The sequence below is a fragment of the Notolepis coatsorum genome (genome assembly GCF_963971535.1).
Source record: "Notolepis coatsorum genome assembly, chromosome: 15".
Classification (NCBI taxonomy): Eukaryota; Metazoa; Chordata; class Actinopteri; order Aulopiformes; family Paralepididae; genus Notolepis; species Notolepis coatsorum.
Window position 1 is genome coordinate 1,932,814 of NC_140179.1, and position 23,497 is coordinate 1,956,310.

The 23,497-nt window shown below is 43.4% G+C and overlaps 1 protein-coding gene and 1 long non-coding RNA gene across 2 annotated transcripts in view; both read right to left on the minus strand.

Moving 5' to 3' along the window:
• LOC311241624 (B-cadherin-like) overlaps positions 1-21,465 on the minus strand; it is a gene marked incomplete at both ends in the record, with an annotated part of 29,482 nt that extends 8,017 nt beyond the window's left edge. The window contains 10 exons of the mRNA XM_084330500.1: positions 256-419; positions 2,011-2,235; positions 2,912-3,054; positions 3,556-3,800; positions 6,806-6,994; positions 11,661-11,789; positions 12,517-12,689; positions 15,913-16,054; positions 16,514-16,669; positions 21,418-21,465. Coding sequence (XP_084186626.1) covers positions 256-419; positions 2,011-2,235; positions 2,912-3,054; positions 3,556-3,800; positions 6,806-6,994; positions 11,661-11,789; positions 12,517-12,689; positions 15,913-16,054; positions 16,514-16,669; positions 21,418-21,465 — 1,614 coding nt within the window. The remainder of the gene's footprint in view (positions 1-255; positions 420-2,010; positions 2,236-2,911; positions 3,055-3,555; positions 3,801-6,805; positions 6,995-11,660; positions 11,790-12,516; positions 12,690-15,912; positions 16,055-16,513; positions 16,670-21,417) is intronic.
• A 49-nt stretch (positions 21,466-21,514) lies between these two features.
• LOC311241421 lies at positions 21,515-22,687 on the minus strand. Its single transcript, XR_014620538.1, has 3 exons — positions 22,618-22,687; positions 21,930-21,987; positions 21,515-21,543 (listed from the first exon to the last, which is right to left on the minus strand). It is a non-coding gene; the product is annotated as an uncharacterized lncRNA (long non-coding RNA).
• Between the last annotated feature and the right edge of the window lie 810 nt (positions 22,688-23,497).

Here is a 23,497-nt window from a genome sequence, read left to right on the forward strand (position 1 = left end):
GAGCAGCTTTATTGGTCAAGATTGAAGGCTCTATATTGCAGGAAATTGCACGTACAGGTTAATTAAATTCAAAAAAAATCTGCCGTGGAGGGGGTCGTGCCTGACCACCCATTGCCTGAAAGAAAAAAAGAAAAAAAAAAGAAAAACAGGCACCTATCTGGGCTAAGCCCCGGATCTCCTATAATCCTAAATCCGCCCCTGGCGCCGCCACATACACAGCGATCCAAAGATGACTCCAAGTGCGAGGAAGGAGACGCGTGCCGGCGAGGCCGCCCAGAGCGGGACGACACCACGGCACTGGCGCACCTCCACGTCCAGCGTGCTGTCCTGGTGGAGCATCCCGGCGTCGTAGACACGCATCAGCACGGAGTAGTCGCCTGGGGACAACGGCCTCTTCGGCACCAAGGCTGCCACGTCACCTGCAGACACGGTAGAGGGTTAAGAGGGGTAAGATTGACTTCATTGTCAGTTTACACAAGGCAATTGTGGGGTGCAGCGCCCCTGGAGCCCCTTGCTGACGGGCACTGAAGATGTAAGACCAACCCCACCATCCTGTTGGTACCGAGGTCACTAGTCTGCCTCTCGACCTCTCGGCCGTCCTGCCACCATCTCAAAACAAACTGGTCAGACTACTGCTTGACCTGAACCCCAGAACCCACCTCACCCCTGCCCACTTTGACAACCTAGGATGGCTTAGACAGTAGACGACAGAGTACAGCAACTTGCAATGGGCCTGGTCTACAAGATACACTACACGACCAAGGTACCCATGTACATGTCAAAATACTTCCCAAAGGTCAGTGAATACCACGACCACAACACCAGAGGAAGCTCAACAAATCATGTTAAACCCAGATTCGGCTCAAACAAGGGACTAAACACGTTTTGCAATTATGCCACAACAATGTGGAACGCCCTACCCAAAGCTGTAAAGGAATGTGAATCCCTGCCCACATTCAAAACCGCTCTTAAAGAGCACCTACGGGAGGCTGCAATTCGAAACTGGCCACCGTAAATGCCCAAAACCCCCACCACCTCCTAATAGACAGTCTCCTCCCCACCGCATGTATATATTCCCTCCCCGCCGTATGTATATTTCTCTCCCACCCACCCACCCCCTCCTAATGTACAGTCCCCTCCCCATCATATGTATATACTCTGTCAGGATCTAGGGGTAACAGTACTGTATATTTGAATACCGCTTATGTCACAAATGTATCAGTACTAAATACCTATATGTCCCTATGCCATAAATGTCATGTATGTTGTGTATGTCATAAATGTCTATATGAATTGAAAATGGGGGACCCTGATGGAAACAAGACAAACGTCTTTCTTAGGTCTGCATCCCCTTAACAATTGTATGTATTGAGCCGTACTGTATTGTACCCATTCTGCAATCTGTTAAATAAAGTTTTCATTCATTCATTCATTCATCCTGTTGGTACTGAGGTCACTAGTCTGCCTCTCCACCTCCTGTGTTATTCACTCCATGATGCAATTAAAAGAACCTTTCACGTCAGCATACAGGATGATTTTTGTATGGTCTTGTTCATCATGCATGTCATGTATGAAGTAACTGGTAGAGAACTGAGCATTTTCGCCACGTGTCAAGGTGATCTGTCGATGTGTTTATTCGATTCTAAGCACCTCTGGTAATGTCACTAACTAACTCACTCATTAATTCACTCACTCACTCACAATTAGCCACTCTGTCCCTAGTGGTGGCTCACATACATGGGACTTTAATAAGACCAGTTCAATCCATGCACTTTGCATTCATGACACGTTGGGCCAGTTTCACAGACAGTGAGTAAGGACTAAGGACTAATGATTCTCAATTGATAGTGAAAGTTTAGTCTAGGACTAGGCTTAATCCATGTCCTTTGTGTCCTTGTAATATTATCATTGCTTGTATACAGTAGTTCCTTGTTAGCGGTCAATTATAGTGTTGCTCATCACACGTCACCTAGCTGGTGTTCAGTGGTGTTGTCCAGTAGGGGTTCTTACTTGCGGAGTCGGTGCTGATGGTCCAGTTGGTCCGATGCTCCGCCTGAAGCTCCACAGTGAACGGCCCGGCGTACCCAGGCCCGTCTGGGTCCACGATGTCCAACAGAGCAGGAGGCGAGTCCTCGTTGCAAAGCACGACGTGTCTCTGCCTGATCAGAGGAGCGTTGTCGTTGACGTCCAGCAGGTTGAGCAGCAGGGTCCCTGTGCTCGTGGCTGGGACTGGGTCTGGACAGAGGGGAGAGGTGTTGTTTTTCTAGTGCTATGTCCGCCCATCACTAACACGCAAACTGTCTTAACGCCTGTCCCGTCTCCCTGTGAGTGGATGTCTCGTGGTGATGACCGGAGTGGTGGACGTCCCGTGGTGATGGCCGGGAGGATGCGATCCTCTCTACGCCGCCCCCATATGGATCCGTCATCATCAAGCTCTATTTTCAATCTTTCAAAATGTGCTTATGTACCCCAGTTGCTATTGCATGTACTTATTTGTGTTTCATTACACGTACATGCTTACCAACTGTTTCGCCTGTTTTATAGCAACACTACTATCACCGACATCTAAGAAGGGAGATCCCCCCTTGAACAGCCCTTCTAAGGTTTCTCCCCTCCAAATTGCCTGTGGTGGTTTTTTCCTATTGCTAGGTTTTTAGTGAGTTTTTCTTTACCTTCGCGTGGGGTATGTCTGGGAGTGTTGCATTAATTAATTAATTTTACATTTTATTTTGGATTTCATGGTGTTTTTGTTTTGTTCTTGATTCATTGTGATGTTTCTTCTTGACTTGTTTAAAGAAGACGTGTCCAGCCCATGGGGAGAAGGCTTGCTAAACATGTGCAGCTTACTGTACTACAGTCATTCTAGTTGGATAATAACCATCTTATTACAAGAATCCAATACAATATTTACCATTATCATAAGCCAAAATTAGGACAGTGTATTTGCCATCTTTGACAACAGTTGACTCTCGATCCATCGGGCTTTTGACTTTGATCAGTCCAGTATCAATATTGATGTTCAGCCAGTGTGCAGTGTCATTACTCAGTTCAAATCTGAGAGAGAGGGAGAGAGAGAGACCGTTACTTAACAGGATAGTATTGTATTCAATTGCAAGAGGTGTGTGTGTGTGTGTGTGTGTGTGTGTGTGTGTGTGTGTGTGTGTGTGTGTGTGTGTGTGTGTGTGTGTGTGTGTGTGTGTGTGTGTGTGTGTGTGTGTGTGTGTGTGTACTTTATAGTATGGGCAGTTCAGATCACATATTCTGAACATTCCTGTTTCTGATTGTAACTCTTTTAATTGATTTACATTTAATTGAACTCTTTATTTGTCTACTTTGTCTTGTTTTATTGTGCCTTATTATTTTATTGTGATTATTGTGATGTTTTATTGTGATGTGATTATTATTATCTAATTGTGGGTTTTTGTGGTGTTGGATTATATAATGTATGACTTCTTATTGTTTTTTGTAATCTCGGCTGCATTGAAAATGGGGGCTCGTCTCTCGATTGTATTTCATAGTATAAAATAAAGGTCATGATGATGATGATCCTTTTACCTAACCGCCTGTCTCCTGGCCGTGTCTGGGTCCTGGGCTTTGCACTGGGCCACAGTGCCCCCTACAGTCAGATCCTCTGACCTGCTCACATGGAGCTCCGCGGGGCTGAAAACCGGAGGCTCGTTCTTGTCCTCCACCCTCACTGTGACCGTGGCCGTGGAGGTGGTCACAGGCCTGGAGAACCCCACCTCGTTCTCCACCACCACCAGCAGAGTGAAGACGGGGACGCTCTCAAAGTCCAGCTCCTTCAGAGGGCGGAGAGAAAAGAGGTTGGGAGGGATTGATTGAAAAGTTTATTAACAGATTGCAGAAAGGGTACAGTACAGCTCAATACATACAATTGTTAAGAGGATGCAGACCTGAGAAAGACTTTCGTCTTGTTTCCATCAGGGTCCCCCATTTTCAATTCATCATATGACACACACGACATACAGATAGACAGTACTGCTACATCTATACATTTGACATACCAGATTTGCAAATACAGTACTGTTTGTGATACTAAAAAAATCCAGAAAAAGAGTGTATATACATTTGACATAGAAACTGTGCATTGGAGGAGGTTGGGTAGGTGGGGTGGGGCTGTACATTGAAGGTGGGGGGGGGGGGGGGGTTGGGTAGGGGGGACGACGACACTGTACATTGGAATACTGACATACATTTGACATAGATACTGTACATTGGAGGAGGTTGGGTAGGTGGGGTGGGGTTGGGTGGGGCTGTACATTGGAGGTGGGGGGGGGGGGTTGGGTAGGGGGGGGGGCACTGTACATTGGAATACTGACAAAGTCATGCTTGGTCTTTATTGTACAACTGGGTTAGGACATTTGTAGGGGCCAGTTTCGAATTGCAGTCTCCCGTAGGTGTTCTTTGAGAGTGTTTTTGAAGGTGGGTAGTGATTCACATTCCTTTACAGCTTTGGGTAGGGCGTTCCACATTGATGTGGCATAATTGCGAAACGTGTTTAGTCCCTTGTTTGAGCCGAATCTGGGTTTTACATGATTGGTGGAGCTCCCTCTGGTGTTGTGATCACTGACCTTTGGGAAGTATTTTGACATGTACATGGGTACCTTGGTCGTGTAGTGTATCTTGTAGACCAGGCCCATTGCAAGTTGCTGTACTCTGTCGTCTACTCTAAGCCATCCTAGGTTGGCAAAGTGTGCAGGGGTGAGGTGGGTTCTAGGAGTCAGGTCAAGCAGTAGTCTGACTAGTTTGTTTTGAGATGTTTGTAATTTGGTTTTTAGTGCCTTTGAGGTGCTTTGGTACCATGAGGTGCAAGCATAGTCGTAGTACCCTTGAATGAGTGCTCCTGCCAGAGTCTTCAGGGTATTCTTGTTTACCAGAGAGGAGATCCGGTACAAGAATCGAGTTCGTTGGTTGACTTTTTTTATTACATTGGATGCCATTTTGTCACAGGAAAGATTAGCCTCTAGGATGGAACCCAGGTAGGTAATTTCATCTTTCCTTGTGACAATATTGTCACCCACGGTAACTGAGAAGCCGTCGGTCTTGCTGAGTTTGTTATTTGAACCGAAGAGAATGGACTCTGTTTTGCCCATGTGTAATGATAGTTTGTTGTCGGCGAGCCATATGCAGATTTTGCCTAATTCTGAGCTGAGGGCTTTTTCAACCTGTAACTTGTTCTTGTCAGAGACCAGCAGGGCTGAGTCGTCCGCAAACAGGAACAAGTTGCAGTCACAAGCTGACGACATGTCATTTGCATGAATTAGGAACAGTAGTGGTCCTAGTATGCTTCCTTGTGGAACACCACAGTTCACTGTGAGGGGGGGGGATAGGGTACCGTTTACCTCCATCATCTGTTCTCTCCCCTCCAGGTAGGATTGCATCCAGCTCACTGATAAACTATCAAAACCAATTACTTTTAGCTTGTCAATCAGAATGGTGTGATTGACAGTGTCGAAGGCCTTTTGTAGGTCTAGCATGACCATGCCGCAGTATTTGCCCGCGTCCACCTCTTGCTTGATGTGGTCGTTCAAATAGAGAAGGCATGTGTCAGTGGAGTGGGATGTTCTGAAGCCAGATTGGAATTCGTAGATTAGATTTTTTTCCGCTAGGTACTTTTCGACCTGTTTGTATACTATTTTTTCCATGACTTTCGAGATGGATGTAAGGATAGAAACAGGGCGGTAGTTGCCTGGGTCTAATTTGCTGCCCTTTTTGTGCAGGGGTGTTACTCTCGCTATTTTGAAGTCCTTGGGGACGTGTCCCTATTTTATGGAGAGGTTTATTATGTGTGTGATGACTGGGGTGATGGCGGCTGCTGAGTCTCTGAGGAATTTGGAGGGGATGTTGTCATGGCCAGTGGCCTTGTTCGGTTGGAGGGCGCTCAGCTTATTGAGTACCTCATCTGTAGTTACCATTTCCAGTTTGAAATCGTCTTTGTGGACGCCTAGGTTCTTGTAGTATGCTACTATGTGTTCTACCCCATACTGCCCTGAGTGGGAGGGTAGTTTGTTTACCAGTGTTGTGGCTATGTTTGTGAAGAAAGTGTTTAAGTAATTGGCTACATCCAGTTTGTCTGTGATGAGCGTGTTGTCATTTCTTAGTCTGTTTCTTTCTAGTTTGAGTTCAGTCACGTGGTCTTGGAGTTCACTGCTCGTGCTTTTGGTAAGCTTTGACTGACTTTTACGAAACTCAGAGCATTTTTTGTCTCTGGCTTTCATAGCGGTCAGTATTTTGAGGGGGGTTGAGAGTCCATTCCCTTTAGGAGTTTTACAGTGCGATCATTCAGATTCAGGTCACCCTCTCTTCCCAAAGCCATGTGGCTTCTACAAGGAAGACATGTTCCTTTATTGATCCCATTGGGGAAATGTGGGCATCACAGCCGCATGGGGGAGGGGTATGGGCAGGGTAAGAAAGACATAAATATAGGCAATGCAATATCTGAGTATAAAATTGTGAGAAATAAACAGTGTAAAAAAAGGTTATAATATGTGTTACAATAAAATAATTATTGACAATAGATACAAAAATAATAATAATGACATGATAATGGCAATACATTTAAATCTGAATATATACTATGAGTAAGAGTAAACAGTAGACACAAGGTGCAGGTGAGGGGCTGTACCCTAACTGGCATAATATACAGTACGTTATAGCCCGTAAAAAAAAAATGCTCTTTTGTGATGGAGTTCTTTCACTTCCCAGCAGACATCCGGCAGGAAGATCAGCTGAACAGTTAATACCGAGAACAGATAAGAGAGTCTGACATTCCCCCCCCCCCCACCTTGGCCGTAGTCAGGATCCCCTCCATGTTGCCGGGGCCTGTGCTGATGGCGAAGTGTCCTCCCTTGTTGCCTCTGATGATGGAGTACTTGGTGTTGGCGTTAGGGGAGCCGAGCTCGTCCTGGTCGGTCACTTTCAGCCTGGCCACCTCCACACCTGGCTCCCCGTTCTCAGGGACTGACGCAGACATCTGAGGAGAAGAGCAGGACAGAAACACATCCCTCTGTGTCTGTTATCACAGTCATTTACCCTGAATACACAGGATACGTTCATCCCAAACAGATGGGGGGGGTTTGAGAGATGGAAGCAGGAAGGTCTCGCTGTCCACCAAGGGGGTAATCGAATGTTTTGAGGAGCTGGAACTGAGACATGGATTTGGAAACCATGGCTTCTGTAGATATCTCCAAGGCATGTCACTATTTAAATCAAACCATTACAAAAGATCATAGAAGAATCATAGAAGAAGGCGTGTTGAAGGTATTCATAGCAGCATACAATTCGGAGCCGTGTAGAAGGATCATAGCGAAAGTATGAAATGGACTACAGAACCTGAAATTGATAAACACAACATGTATCAACGAGAACTGGGAACAGGGAGTGCATTTTACTATAATGATAGATGAATGGGGGCAAATATGTAAACAACAGTGGAAACACTTGGGAGAGAATTTGAGATGAAAAACACTGTCAGATTCTTGATCACACCCTCTCAAAGAAGGAGCTGTCGGAGGGAATACTGGAATAAAGACGCCGACCACCATCATATCATCTGGGATTGCTCCTCCATTCTCCCTCTATGAAAATAATTTGAAGTCGAAATACCATTAAAAAAGTGATTTATTTAGGGAAAATAGATTTCAACATAAGGGACAATGATGAGGAGTAATTTTTTTTTTACTTATTAAGGGTGGCAACCAAACAGGCTCACAAGGAAGTGGAGGAGTCAGGTGGTGCCGACGGAGGGAGAATGGATGGAAGTGATTCATGAGATCTATGTGATGGAAAGGTTGAGGTACGCACTGAGACAACGGAAGGCAAGGTTTGATGAGAGGTGGAGGAGATGGAGGGAGTTGTTTAAGCCCATGAGGACAGACGTTGTGTGACTGTGTGAAACATGGATGGAAGAGAATGGTGAAATGCCCCTTTTTGTTTAGGCTAATGATCACTTCACTCGAGGAGCCCCATCTCTACTGTGTGTAGACGCTCTACACTCATCTACTCACATCAGTCACGGTGACCTGGAGCCCCATCTCTACTGTGTGTGTAGACGCTCTACACTCATGTTCTCACATCAGTCACGGTGAACTGGAGCCCCATCTCTACTGTGTGTGTAGACGCTCTACACTCATGTTCTCACATCAGTCACGGTGAACTGGAGCCCCATCTCTACTGTGTGTGTAGACGCTCTACACTCATGTACTCACATCAGTCACGGTGACCTGGAGCCCCATCTCTACTGTGTGTGTAGACGCTCTACACTCATGTTCTCACATCAGTCACGGTGAACTGGAGCCCCATCTCTACTGTGTGTGTAGACGCTCTACACTCATGTTCTCACATCAGTCACGGTGAACTGGAGCCCCATCTCTACTGTGTGTGTAGACGCTCTACACTCATGTACTCACATCAGTCACGGTGAACTGGAGCCCCATCTCTACTGTGTGTGTAGACGCTCTACACTCATGTTCTCACATCAGTCACGGTGAACTGGAGCCCCATCTCTACTGTGTGTGTAGACGCTCTACACTCATGTACTCACATCAGTCACGGTGAACTGGAGCCCCATCTCTACTGTGTGTGTAGACGCTCTACACTCATGTTCTCACATCAGTCACGGTGACCTGGAGCCCCATCTCTACTGTATTCGTTTTAGTTCGTTCGTTTTTTTGCATTTTTGTTTTAGTTCGTTCGTTTTTTTGCGTACTTTTTTTTCGTTCGTTTTTTTGTGTTCTTTTTTTTGCGTTCGTTTTCGTTTTAGTTCGTAAATTTTTTTGCATACTTTTTTTCCGTTCGTTTTTTTGTGTTATTTTTTGCGTTCGTTTTCGTTTTCGTTCGTTAATCTTTTTGCGTACTTTTTTTTTTGTTCTTTTTCGTTTTCGTTTTAGTTCGTTCTTTTTTTGCTTTTTTTTTTTTTGCGTTTTCGTTTGTTCGTTTTTTTGCGTTTGTTTTTTTGCGTTTTCGTTTTAGTTCGTTAGTTTTTTTGCATTTTTGTTTTAGTTCGTTCTTTTTTTTGTGTTCTTTTTTTTCGTTCGTTTTCATTTTATAAGTTATCTACTGTATACCATCATATAAGTTATATACTGTATACATCAGTCACGGTGAACTGGAGCCCCATCTCTACTGTGTGTGTAGACGCTCTACACTCATGTACTCACATCAGTCACGGTGACCTGGAGCCCCATCTCTACTGTGTGTGTAGACGCTCTACACTCATGTACTCACATCAGTCACGGTGAACTGGAGCCCCATCTCTACTGTGTGTGTAGACGCTCTACACTCATGTTCTCACATCAGTCACGGTGACCTGGAGCCCCATCTCTACTGTGTGTGTAGACGCTCTACACTCATGTACTCACATCAGTCACGGTGACCTGGAGCCCCATCTCTACTGTGTGTGTAGACGCTCTACACTCATGTTCTCACATCAGTCACGGTGACCTGGAGCCCCATCTCTACTGTGTGTGTAGACGCTCTACACTCATGTACTCACATCAGTCACGGTGAACTGGAGCCCCATCTCTACTGTGTGTGTAGACGCTCTACACTCATGTTCTCACATCAGTCACGGTGACCTGGAGCCCCATCTCTACTGTATTCGTTTTAGTTCGTTCGTTTTTTTGCATTTTTGTTTTAGTTCGTTCGTTTTTTTGCGTACTTTTTTTTCGTTCGTTTTTTTGTGTTCTTTTTTTTGCGTTCGTTTTCGTTTTAGTTCGTAAATTTTTTTGCATACTTTTTTTCCGTTCGTTTTTTTGTGTTATTTTTTGCGTTCGTTTTCGTTTTCGTTCGTTAATCTTTTTGCGTACTTTTTTTTTTGTTCTTTTTCGTTTTCATTTTAGTTCGTTCTTTTTTTGCGTTTTCGTTTGTTCGTTTTTTTGCGTTTGTTTTTTTGCGTTTTCGTTTTAGTTCGTTAGTTTTTTTGCATTTTTGTTTTAGTTCGTTCTTTTTTTTGTGTTCTTTTTTTTCGTTCGTTTTCATTTTATAAGTTATCTACTGTATACCATCATATAAGTTATATACTGTATACATCAGTCACGGTGAACTGGAGACCCATCTCTACTGTGTGTGTAGACGCTCTACACTCATGTTCTCACATCAGTCACGGTGACCTGGAGCCCCATCTCTACTGTGTGTGTAGACGCTCTACACTCATGTACTCACATCAGTCACGGTGAACTGGAGCCCCATCTCTACTGTGTGTGTAGACGCTCTACACTCATGTACTCACATCAGTCACGGTGACCTGGAGCCCCATCTCTACTGTGTCAAGTTCTCACATCAGTCACGGTGACCTGGAGCCCCATCTCTACTGTATTCGTTTTAGTTCGTTCGTTTTTTTGCAGTTCGTTCGTTTTTTTGTGTTCTTTTTTTTGCGTTCGTTTTCGTTTTAGTTAGTAAATTTTTTTGCATACTTTTTTTCCGTTCGTTTTTGGGTTCTTTTTTTGTGTTCTTTTTTTGCGTTCGTTTTCGTTTTAGTTCGTTAATTTTTTTGCGTACTTTTTTTTTTTTGTTCTTTTTCGTTTTCGTTTTAGTTTGTTCGTTTTTTTGCGTTTTCGTTTTAGTTCGTTCTTTTTTTTGCGTTCGTTTTTTTGCGTTTTCGTTTTAGTTTGTTCATTTTTTTGCCTTTTCTTTGCCTTTTCGTTTTAGTTTGTTCGTTTTTTTGCATTTTTGTTTTAGTTCGTTCTTTTTTTTGTGTTCTTTTTTTTCGTTCGTTTTCATTTTATAAGTTATCTACTGTATACCATCATATAAGTTATATACTGTATACATCAGTCACGGTGAACTGGAGCCCCATCTCTACTGTGTGTGTAGACGCTCTACACTCATGTACTCACATCAGTCACGGTGACCTGGAGCCCCATCTCTACTGTGTGTGTAGACGCTCTACACTCATGTACTCACATCAGTCACGGTGACCTGGAGCCCCATCTCTACTGTGTGTGTAGACGCTCTACACTCATGTACTCACATCAGTCACGGTGACCTGGAGCCCCATCTCTACTGTGTGTGTAGACGCTCTACACTCATGTACTCACATCAGTCACGGTGACCTGGAGCCCCATCTCTACTGTGTGTGTAGACGCTCTACACTCATGTTCTCACATCAGTCACGGTGAACTGGAGCCCCATCTCTACTGTGTGTGTAGACGCTCTACACTCATGTACTCACATCAGTCACGGTGAACTGGAGCCCCATCTCTACTGTGTTTGTAGACGCTCTACACTCATGTACTCACATCAGTCACGGTGACCTGGAGCCCCATCTCTACTGTGTGTGTAGACGCTCTACACTCATGTTCTCACATCAGTCACGGTGAACTGGAGCCCCATCTCTACTGTGTGTGTAGACGCTCTACACTCATGTTCTCACATCAGTCACGGTGAACTGGAGCCCCATCTCTACTGTGTGTGTAGACGCTCTACACTCATGTTCTCACATCAGTCACGGTGACCTGGAGCCCCATCTCTACTGTGTGTGTAGACGCTCTACACTCATGTTCTCACATCAGTCACGGTGACCTGGAGCCCCATCTCTACTGTGTGTGTAGACGCTCTACACTCATGTTCTCACATCAGTCACGGTGACCTGGAGCCCCATCTCTACTGTGTGTGTAGACGCTCTACACTCATGTACTCACATCAGTCACGGTGAACTGCGGGGCGTGATCGTTGCTGTCAGTGATGGTGATGATAGCGGTGCAGGAGGTTGTGAGCCCTCTCCCTTCCACATCAGCAGCCTCGATGACCAGCGTGTACTTTGGATGAGTCTAGATGTAAATGTAAGAAGGGGGGGGGGGGGGGGTTAGAATGAAGATCTATGTACAGTATGGATTAGGGATGGGATGATAAGAGTAACTCACAATACGATACTGATATCTAGCCCTCCATAATGATAATATCACTCAGATACACAATATCTGCGATAATCAATATATTGCAAGAAATGTAATCCTAATATACACAATATATGTAACTGAAGAAGAAAAGATACCCATGAAAAGGCACAAAGCAGGGATTATGTATTTTTCCACAGAATTGACATGAAAGCGTATCAGATTATTTAGTGTGCGTCTCAAACTGCCCAATTGTATATTAAACAATGTACAACAAAAATTGCATAGTGGCTCTTTAATACACACCGACCGCAACTTGATTATTAATTATGAATTATGTGCCCAACGGAGAACTTTGTTACCATCTGCAATAAAAACAAAATATATGCATCATCTGTTTCATCTAAATAAGATAACGTTTTCAGTCTGTTCACCTCATTCCAATCATTTTTGTCGCAGTAAAATGGGATTGTCAAGAAAAAAGAAAAAGAAAACATCTTCTTTAAAAAAAAAACATATAGAGAGAAAAGTATCGATAACATGTGGAGGATGTACGGCGATATATGGCAGTATGGACCTTTTGTCCCGCCCCTAGTATGGATGGATGACAAAGTGAACAATAGAGGCGTGGAAGAGGACATTGCTGTAGGAACTACTTTACCTCTCTGTCCAGTCCGGATGCTGCCACACGGATCACTCCGCTCACTGGGTTTATATCAAACATCGCTGGCCGGGGGAGCGCCGGCACCTGAGTCAGTATCCGATAGCTAACGATGCCGTTATAGGTCTCTGGGTCGTCTAGATCCACAGCCGTGACCCTCATGAAGGGATGATCTGGGTGGTTTGAAGCAAAGGGAATAGATTATTTTGAACTGGCAAATTATATTTGAAATGAAATCAAGTTGGGAGGACTCAAGTTTAAACCTTTATCAGAAACACGCCAAGAGGCACAATGATAGCGATCAAGCAGGAGGAACTAATGAGGAATCATTGGAGCACATTATGTCCTCATGATAGTGGGTCATGTATAGTTCCCCCCCAATGAATGAAGGACATATGGCATCATGTACACGTACGTTTTAGTGCTTTCACACACACACACACACACACACACACACACACACACACACACACACACACACACACACACACACACACACACACACACACACACACACACACACACACACACACCTACACACACACACACACACACACACACACACACACACACACACACACACACACACACACACACACACACACACACACACACACACACACACACACACACACACACACACACACACACACACACACACACAGCACAGTCCATGCTGTTCTTCACACTGGATACCTGCAGCTCTGGCTGGTTCGCCACAAAACCAATATAAAGTAATGGGGCCACACTTCAGTCTGTACAACCCCTGAAATAAGCAAGCGCACCTTTTGAGTATGTTTAAATGTGTAAACATGTTAAGTGCCATTCAACAATATCACAGCATGGATTGTGCCGAGAGAGGAGCCTACCATTCAGCAATATCACCAATGAGTGGGTAATAAGGCTAGGTATCCAAAATCGGACCATATTGAAGGATTTGGGGTGCTTTTTCAATGTATGTGATGTATAGATTGGGGGGAGATGATCACAGCTAAAACGGTGAGATCGAAATGTGCATGGAAGACGGTGATAGAAGAAGCGGTTCAGAGGCAGTAGCCAGCAGAATGTTTAGCAGCCAGCCGAATGTTTGTTGACATTCCTTGTAAGAACATCTGAGATAAGAGCGAGTGTCTCCCAGAGCAGGAGGGAGAGAGGTTCATCTTAATGAAACGTGAAATGTGTGTAAAGGTTATTAACGCAGTTGTCATGACAGCACGTCGCATGACAACCAGAAGGCGGGCCGTCGTTGCTACGGCGAAGATCTATAAGTCGAACGGTGTTTCCGGGTGTAGGGCAGACTAGAATCTGACCAAGAGCGAGTAGGACTGAGATCACACAGAAGACGCTCTCTCCTCCCATCACAGAGAGGGGGGGGGGGGGGGGGGGGGAAGAATGCCACATCATCATTAGCTTCGGCTAACACGAGGAGGGTTCAGGCTAACGACCAGGCCTGACCACTATTGGACATAACAGCAAAAGGACGATAATCTGAACACACCGAAAGATCATTAGAATAGACTCTTCAAGGACAATACAATCTGTTAAAGGGGAACTATCTTATAAATGGCCTTTTTGAGTGTTTAGCATTGTTTCCTAGCTATGTGAACTTATATTAATATGATCTATGTCTCAAAATTCTCATATTGGCGCATTCTTCCAATTCTCCTCTCACAATATTCACCCTCACTGAACTGAGTCATTTGAAAATGTGCCCTATATGTGATGTCAGAGAGACACCGCTGCATGTTAATGTTCAGCCGGGGCCGACGCTGCGCAGTGGTTTAGGAGCCCAGGCTCAAAACAGCTCGAGATCTTGAGGTAGAAAAATGCAGTTTTTGAGGACTTGATTAGAAATACAAAACAATGAATAAAAAAAATATATATATTACAGAGGTGTTCCATAGACTCACAGGAATTGTGTAAAAGTGCCCAAATAGTGAAAGAAATAGTAAAATAGTTCCCCTTTAACATCTGAGCTGAGGTTTCTGTTTATCAAATAAAACCACGCTTTTCCTTGTAAGGTATTTCACGTTGTCGAAGTGTCGAATTCTTACGGAGGTGGAGAATTAGTATGGTTTATGGATTGCACTAACGGGGGAGATAAGGATCTTATCAGCCAGTGTCGGAGAGACGTCAGGACCATTAAAATGACACAACGCAGAGGAATTGGATGGAGAGCCAAAACAGATGAAGACGTGATACTGGCCAGTTTGATCAGGATCTAACAATATCCAATAACCATCTGTTACTCAAGTCTCAAATCTGTAGCACTTTTTGTAATATGGATGTGTTGTGTATTACATATTGAAATGATGTATGGTGTAAGGCTGTCTCCCTCATAGGTAATCGCTAGGTTTGGTCTCAGTCAAGATGTTGCTAGCCGATTAGTTGATTTTTATGCTTTTCTTTTCAAGCTGAACAAGTTATTTCCTGATAAATGATAAGCACATCTCTGGTAAGCACTAGATTTAAACAGGTCCTTCTGTATGACGCAGGGAAATAGAAATTTGACAGATGTGTTGATGAAATAAATGTATCAATTAGTTGACAAATCCTATAACTATTGGTGGACTGAGAATTTGTTTAGGACCATCCCTGGTATGTTGTCATGGGGTTTCCGCCTTCGGTAGTGTGGTAGTGAAAGGGTTAACCATTTGTAGTGTGGTAGTGAAGGGATTAACCATATGTAGTGTGGTAGTGAAAGGGTTAACCAACTGTAGTGTGGTAGTGAAGGGGTTAACCCTTTGTAGTGTGGTAGTGAAATGGTTCCATTTGTAGTGCGATAGTGGTGGTGTAGTGAAGGGGTTAACCATCTGTAGTGTGGTAGTGAAAGGGTTAACCATCTGTAGTGTGGTAGTGAAAGGTTAACCTTCTGTAGTGTGGTAGTGAAAGGGTTAACCCTTTGTAGTGTGGTAGTGAAAGGGTTAACCAGCTGTAGTGTGGTAGTGAAAGGGTTAACCATCTGTAGTGTGATAGTGAAAGGCTTAAACATCTGTAGTGTGGTAGTGAAAGGGTTAACCATCTGTAGTGCGGTAGTGAAAGGGTTAACCATTTGTAGTGTGGTAGTGAAAGGGTTAACCAGCTGTAGTGTGGTAGTAAAAAAAAATGGTTAACCATCTGTAGTGTGGTAGTGAAAGGGTTAACCATCTGTAGTGTGGTAGTGAAAGGGTTAACCATCTGTAGTGTGGTAGTGAAATGGTTAACCATCTGTAGTGTGGTAGTGAACGGGTTAACCCTTTGTAGTGTGGTAGTGAAAGGGTTAACCATCTGTAGTGTGGTAGTGAAAGGGTTAACCCTTTGTAGTGCGGTAGTGAAAGGGTTAACCATCTGTAGTGTGGTAGTGAAAGGGTTAACCCTTTGTAGTGTGGTAGTGAAAGGGTTAAATAACGATCTCACCGATGGCTGTGCCCTCGCTGACGTGGCCGTGGGAGGGGTCTTGGCTGAATACAGGTCTATTGTCGTTCTGGTCAATGACTTTGATAATGACATCCAAGGGTTTTTCAACCTGGGTTCCCTGGACCAGGGCATGGGCCAACAACTAGGAAACACCACAGAGCACAAACAAACATGCTACATTAAAGGAACACGCCAACATTATGGGATATGTGCTCAGCGTCTTCTCCAGAGTCAGACAAGAAGATTTCCTCTCTGTGTGCGTTCAGGAAGCAAGCTATCTGGCTGCAAACTAGCCTAGATTAGCACAAATGAGCGGATACGGACCAGCTAGCAGAGCTGTTGGCCAAGAGCACCTCTCCCAGAGTTTTAAGCTAGGCTAGTGGTCCGTATCCGCTTCCATTCATTTGTGCTAAGCTACAGTAAACTAGCTTGCAGGAAATTGGTGTCCATCTTCTTGTCGGACTCTGGAAAAGACGGTAATCACATTTCCCATAATGTTGCCGTATTACTTTAAGTAATGGATTGGTGATGGATGAACAATATAAAATAATTATACTGTGTGTTGTTATTACGCGGTTCTCTGAATTTTGCCTCAACTCACCCTGTATTCAGCCTTCTTCTCTCTGTCCAGTTGCTGGGTCACGTACATCCATCCAGATCCCTGGTTGATGGTGAACAGGCCCTCCGGAGGTTCGTCAGCCCCTGGCCCAGAGATCTTGTAGTTGATAGCAAACCGTCTGTCCAAGTTTGACCTGATCTAAATTAGAAAATAAGAACGACAAGAAAGTCCGAAAGTTTATTCAAAAAATGTTTTAGTCATGTGCTACAAACAATTTAAGTATTGATTCAAGAATATATGTTTGACTATTGCAAAGGTCATAGATTTCATTGTGAATAGTAGTTACCTGCGCCATGACTTTTGGATACGGGCCGTTGTCGTTTTCTGGGACTTTTATATCTGGAAGAACCCAAGCCCTCTTCCTCCGATTCAAACCACCGTTGAAAACATGTGGAAATTCCAGGACTAGAAGTTGATGGGTGCCCAGTTTGGAACTGTTCTGTTTGAGTAATTACATACCATAAGCATAATTATACTACTTTATGTCACTGAATTTGATTCTTACATTCAACATTGTCTATTGTACAGTCTTGCCAGGGTTTCTTGAAATAATAATTAATCATTCCCACCAATAATCTTGGTGATATTATGTGGTATTATGTGGCATAATGCCCTCCTATATTATACACTGTATAAAAACATTGTTTCAAATAAAATAGAAAAATATAACCCGAGAAAACTACTCACAATTGGATTACTAAAGACTGGGTGCTGAATGGTCAGTGTATGTCAAGATCAGGACGACGCTCCGAGGTGAGGTTTTATTGCCCTTATTCCGCGTGTATCTGACGAACATTCTATAGTCACGGGTGGGGTTGATTATAGGCGGCCCCAGCCATCCAGACAGGTACAGTACAGTACATCCCACCAGGAGGGCTGGCTGGGGTCGACTGTGACTATTTTCAAGTTTTGTTTTATTTGTCACATATAAGGTACATTACAGTTAAATGCTTGGTTCTGTATGAGGCGCCTGAAGTTGTGCTTCATACAGTAACAAGTCAAAAGAATAAAGACAAAAAATGTTGTATACATTTTTGTAAATTAGTTTGTACATTTTAATATACAATATACAAACTAAAGTACAACATGCAACCAAAATGCAAAAATTAGGTAGAGATGTAGTGTATAGTGCAAATCCTTTAGTAATACATATATAAAACATGGTGTCGTGTTAAAAAGTGTTCTAAGTGTCTAAAGTGAATGTTAAATGTCAATGTTTAAAGTGAGTGTGTACATGTGGATGTGTGTGCAATGAATATAATTCTAAACTATAGATTAGAATGTTTGCCAGATACACGCTGAAGAAGTGTCTTGCCTGAAACGTCCTTATGACAATGCAAGGTCAAATTGGGAGTGCTGTCCTGCTCTCTAACCCATTCAGTGCCAACCACGAGATTATTTGGGTAAACTCGCCATGCGTTGAGTGCCAAGACCCGAGAAAACTCGGGTTTTACCACTTTGAGTGCCAGCAGGGGGCGCACGATTTAGCGCTTGAGTGCCGGCGCTGTAGTCAATGGGAGGGCGAGCACATTTGCGAACGCATAAACTATATCTTAAATTATGGCTGTGTCTAATACGCCCGTCGCTTATAAATGACTTGTTTGCAGTCAACATTGTCAAAACGGATTGTTTTTTTAATCGGTACATTTCCGTTTTATACCATTTTGAAAAACGCTCGTTTTTTGAAACTTCCAGAAAAAAAAGGTGATTTTGCAGGAATCACGCTTTAGTGGAATACACAAAACACGTTGTCATTTTTCGGCCTATTTATGAATAGTTTTCGAATAAACGCTAGATTATCGATAGTATGTGTACTTATGCACGCTAGAGAAGCGGGCTGAAAAATCTATTATCTTATTTCCTGATCAGCACACACACACACATATGGGACACGTTGATATATAGGTGAAAAAAACTCTGATTATCCCCAAGACTGGTAAAATAGATTCCTTACCTCAGATCAGATGTTCTCCAAAAAGATTATTCCAATTCCTGATCGCCATTCCAAATATCGATTGCGTTTATTGATCCAACGCTGGGTACTGGAAACACATATTCCACGCTGTTCTGCGGCTCGGCAATGAATGGAATCGTCTCCGGTTACATGCCTGACAAGTAAAATGTGGATTCCGGACTCTTTTTTTCCCATCCATTTCATTCAGTCCAATCCAATGGGTGCAATACCATCCGGAGAGACGATAGGGGGCTGTACTTTCCCTGTTCGAGCTCAGATAGATCCCCAATGGTAACGTGAGGCTAGATTGATGAAAAATGAATGGAAATCGATAATAAAAAAAATAACGATTAAATAACGAGATTTCTCGTTCTTGGCACTCAACGCATGGCATGAACTAAGGAGATTTCTCGTGGCTGGCACTCAAAGTGTTAATTGTTATTTATTTTATTAGCAATATCCATACATTTTTCATCCATCCAGCCTGACGTTATCATTGAGAATGGGTCTGAGCTCGAAAAGGGCAAATACCGCCACCTATCGTCTCCCGGATGGTATTGCACATCATTGGATTGGATTGGGTGGGACTGTGCATCAAAAAAATAAGTCCGTCCAGGTTTTACTTCTCAGGCATGCAGCTGGATGCTATTGCATTGAGTCCCCCCACTGGGAGCAGCGTCGATTATGTGTTTTGGTCCTATAATGTTAGATCAACAAACGCGATCAATATTTGGAATGGCGATCAGGAATTGTATTAATCTTTTTGCAGAACATCTGATGTGAAGTAAGGACTCTATTTTACCAGTCTTGGGTTAATCAGATGTTTTTTTCTCCGCCATCGCAGCGTGTGTGTGTGTGTGTGCGTAACGTTAGCCGTATCCACGGCATGGATAATCGATTTTTCAGCCCGCTTCTCTAGCGTCTAGATATACTATCGATAATCTAGCGTTTATTTGAAAACTATTCATAAATCAGCCGAAAAATTACATGTTTTGTGTATTCCAGTAAAGGCCGATTATCGCGGAATTTCTCTGGAATTACTAGACATCTCCAAAACTATACTCGTATTCAAAACGGTATAAAACGGAAATGTACCAATGAAAAAACAATACGTTTTGTACATGTTGACTGCAAGCAAGTCATTGATAAGCGAGGGGTGTTTTAGACCCATAGCCATAATTTAAGATATATAGTTTAACCGTTCGCAAATTTCCCCGTCCTCCCATTGACTTCCTTATTGGCACGCTATCCCTAATAAAGGGGCGTGGCTCTGAATGAAAAACACATTTAAGTAAGGCAAGCTCAAGCACACACATGAAATAAGTGTAAAGACAATGTGTTACCTGTAATTGGATATCATTTTTAGTTTTTGGGACTTGATAGCTGATGAGGCTCTCTGCTTCAGCCAAAGCAGCCCAACAACACTATAGGATGCAAAAGTCATAATCATAATATGTAGAACTCACTACATTACTTTGCCACGAATATTAAAGGGTCTGTTCTATGAGTGAAAACTTAACAAAAGCTAAAGTAAGGCTGTAACCATGAATAAATGTGCTGCATTAAGAGGCCCATCTCACATGGGATTAGAAAAAAGCTACAAGTCGGGGCGGCTAGGTGGCGCAGTGGGCAAGGCGCTCGCCACCAACGCAGGAGATGCTGGGTTCGAGCCCAGCTCTCTGCGTTGCTACCAGCTTGGCTGGTCGTTCATACTAATACAATTGGCAGTATTAGGGGGTGGGAAGCTGGTGGGTGGGGATCGGACGTTGTGGACAGCGACTCCTACAGGTCGGTTGGTGCGCCTGCGCAGTAGAATCAGGAAGCGACGAGGGCAGCGTGTCCCTCCCACGCGTTACTCCTCGCCGCTGAGAGGCCGCGCTGTGCAGGTGAAAAGATGCGACGGCTGCCTCCTCGAGTACCGGAGGGGACACGTGATGCAAGGCTTGGTCCACATTGCAGCCGGCCTGTGGGAGGCATGGCCTAACAGCATTCGAGACAGGGGAGGGGAGAATTGGACAATACGAAATTGGGGACGGGAGAAAAATAGAAAAAATTGGGAGAAAAAGTAGATAAAAAAGTTTAAAAAAGAAAAGGCTACAAGTCGGCGGACCGGTGCTCCCTGTCCTGAGCCCACAGCCTCATACAGACACAACCCCACGGTACGAAGATCTTTAGTGAGGCAACAGGTGAATAAATAGAGGCCCATATTACTGTTATTCTGACTCTGGCATCGCAACCCCTGGAGCCCCACACACAGGGGCGGACCTAGCACATTTGGCGCCCTAGGCGAGATTCACCACTTTTTTTTATGGCTTTTGCCTCTTCATAGTTCTCTAACGTTAGTCTTTCTTTCCTCAACGCTCAATTCTATAAACACTTGACCGATACCCATCAATGCACAGCGCTCTAGCATGTTCTGACTGTGAACACCTAAAGCTGAGGCTCAGACCGACTGACCGTTTTAGATTTTTGACTCATTTTCCCTTATGTTAGAATTTTTTTTATGTAAAAATAATGGTTGCATATATAGAGGGGGGCGCCAAAACTGCACAGAAAAAAAAAATTTAATTTTTTTTTTTTTTTTTTTGGCGCCCCCCTCTGGGTGGCGCTCTAGGCGACCGCCTATATCGCCTGTAGGAAGGTCCGCCCCTGCCCACACACATAATACAAAATATACACATATGCAGACTGAAAGATAATCATTATCTTTCTCATTTGCCAAGCCTTTTTCCTACTATTCGGCATAAAGAAAATAATTACGGTTTACACTATGTGTGATTCATGAATACATGCCGACTGTCACTTTTTTTCATCCAAAGGATCATTTATTAGCTGTATTGATATTACACTTGTAAACTTGGTGTTTTACCCATTTCTCTAATAATTCACAAGCATTGCTAATGCGGGTCTGCGAGATGTCACACAGGTTTACCTGGAGCAGGACCAGAGAGATGAGCCCCGTGGTCCTGCGGGCCTCCATGATGTCCACAGCTCTGTCCGCACCTCGGGGTTTGGACTGCTCCGCTTGCCGCTCCTCTCTCCGGGCTTATCTCCAGATCTGAATGAATGAAAACTTTATTTAACAGATTGCAGAATGGGTACAATACAGTACGGCTCAATACACACAATTGTTAAGGGGATGCAGACCTGAGAAAGACGTTTGTCTTGTTTCCATCAGGGTCCCCCATTTTCAATTCATATAGACATTTATGACATACACAACATACATGACATCATGGCATAGGGACATATAGGTATTTAGTACTGATACATTTGTGACATAAACGGTATTCAAATATCCTAGATCCTGACAGAGTATATACATATGATGGGGAGGGGACTGTACATTAGGAGGGGGTGGGTGGGTGGGAGAGAAATACGTATCGACAGTTACAGTTACTTTCTATTACACCGCCGACTCGACACATGAAAATTCCTCCTCACCTGAAAGCCGTAAATCAACTTGCCGGCTCTTTCCACAGCGAAACGGTCGGCAAGGCACCTTGGTTGAGAGATGCAGGCTTCAATCTATGTTGTTTAGTCTATCTGTTCAACAATGAGCTCTTCAGAGGGAATTGTTGAATATATATAGATACACAAATGTTCTAGAATGTTTGATTATGACATTACTGTGACATCATCACGAATGCTCTAGAATGTTTGACTAAAACATCATACTGTGACATCACGAATTTTCTAGAAGGTTCTATCTAGGGATGGGTACCGAATTCGGTACTTTTAAAGGTACTTACTGAAACACATCAGTACTACCGAGTATCGATTCACGTAAAAGAAAGAAATAATAAATAGTTTGCACTTTTTTTTAACCTTTTTTCTTTTCATGTCAAGTTCACACGCACAATATACGTATCAGGGCCGACCACTCTACTGGTTAAAGTTGCTTACTCGTGAGTAGTATGTTCATTGATAAAGAAAAATAAGGTCCACAGCCGCTCTGGTGTAAAACAAAGCTATCCAAATGGTTTATTTCTCTTCCACAGCGAAGTCTTTCTTTACAGAAGTGATCCTAAAGCTATTTTCCTAAATATTCACGTCACTACAAGGTAAGAAAACTGTATTTTCCCAGTCTCCAAAATCACCTCCAACTCGACACATGAAAATTCCTCCTCACCTGAAAGCCGTAAATCAACTTGCCGGCTCTTTCCACAGCGAAACGGTCAGCAAGGCACCTTGGTTGAGCGATGCAGGCTTCAATCTATGTTGTTTAGTCTATCTGTTCAACAATGAGCTCTTCTTCTTCTTCTTCTTCTTCTTCTTATTTGAATTTCCGGCAGTGTAGACGAGAGGGAATTGTTGAATATATATAGATACACAAATGTTCTAGAATGTTTGATTATGACATCATACTGTGACATCACAAATGCTCTAGAATGTTTGACTATGACATCATACTGTGACATCACGAATTTTCTAGAAGGTTCTATTATGACAAATAATACAGTTCAATGACTATCTAAATCCAATCAATATTCCTAATGCCGTTTCAATGTAAGGTTATAAAAATAAACATATAAACATTCATATAATACAATAACCTAAATATATAGCTTTGGCTCCACTACAATACACTTACCTAGGATTTGACTTGATTCAACAACAAAGCAGTCGGGGCAATGGCAAGTCGAACACGGTCGAAAGTGTAGTTATTTGAAGTTTGGATTTTTTTTTACGACTGAGGTAGGTAGATTAAATTTTTAGAGACTAAAGTACCGAAAAAGGGTACCGGTATAGATTCACAGGTACCAGTACCGTATCGGTTCAAATGTGAACGGTACCCATCCCTATTATGTCCAGAGATTCCACCATTGATAACTAAAGTAATGACACTTGACTTATACCTGTTATATTATGTTTTGCCTTTTTAAACATGTCCCTTATCACGCTGTCCTCTGGCTGCGCTTAAGCCACGACAGCTGTCACGAGACGCGCACTGAGAGCTGGCCAGTATACCGCGGGACTTTTTATGAAACATTCTGATATTTTCGCGGGCA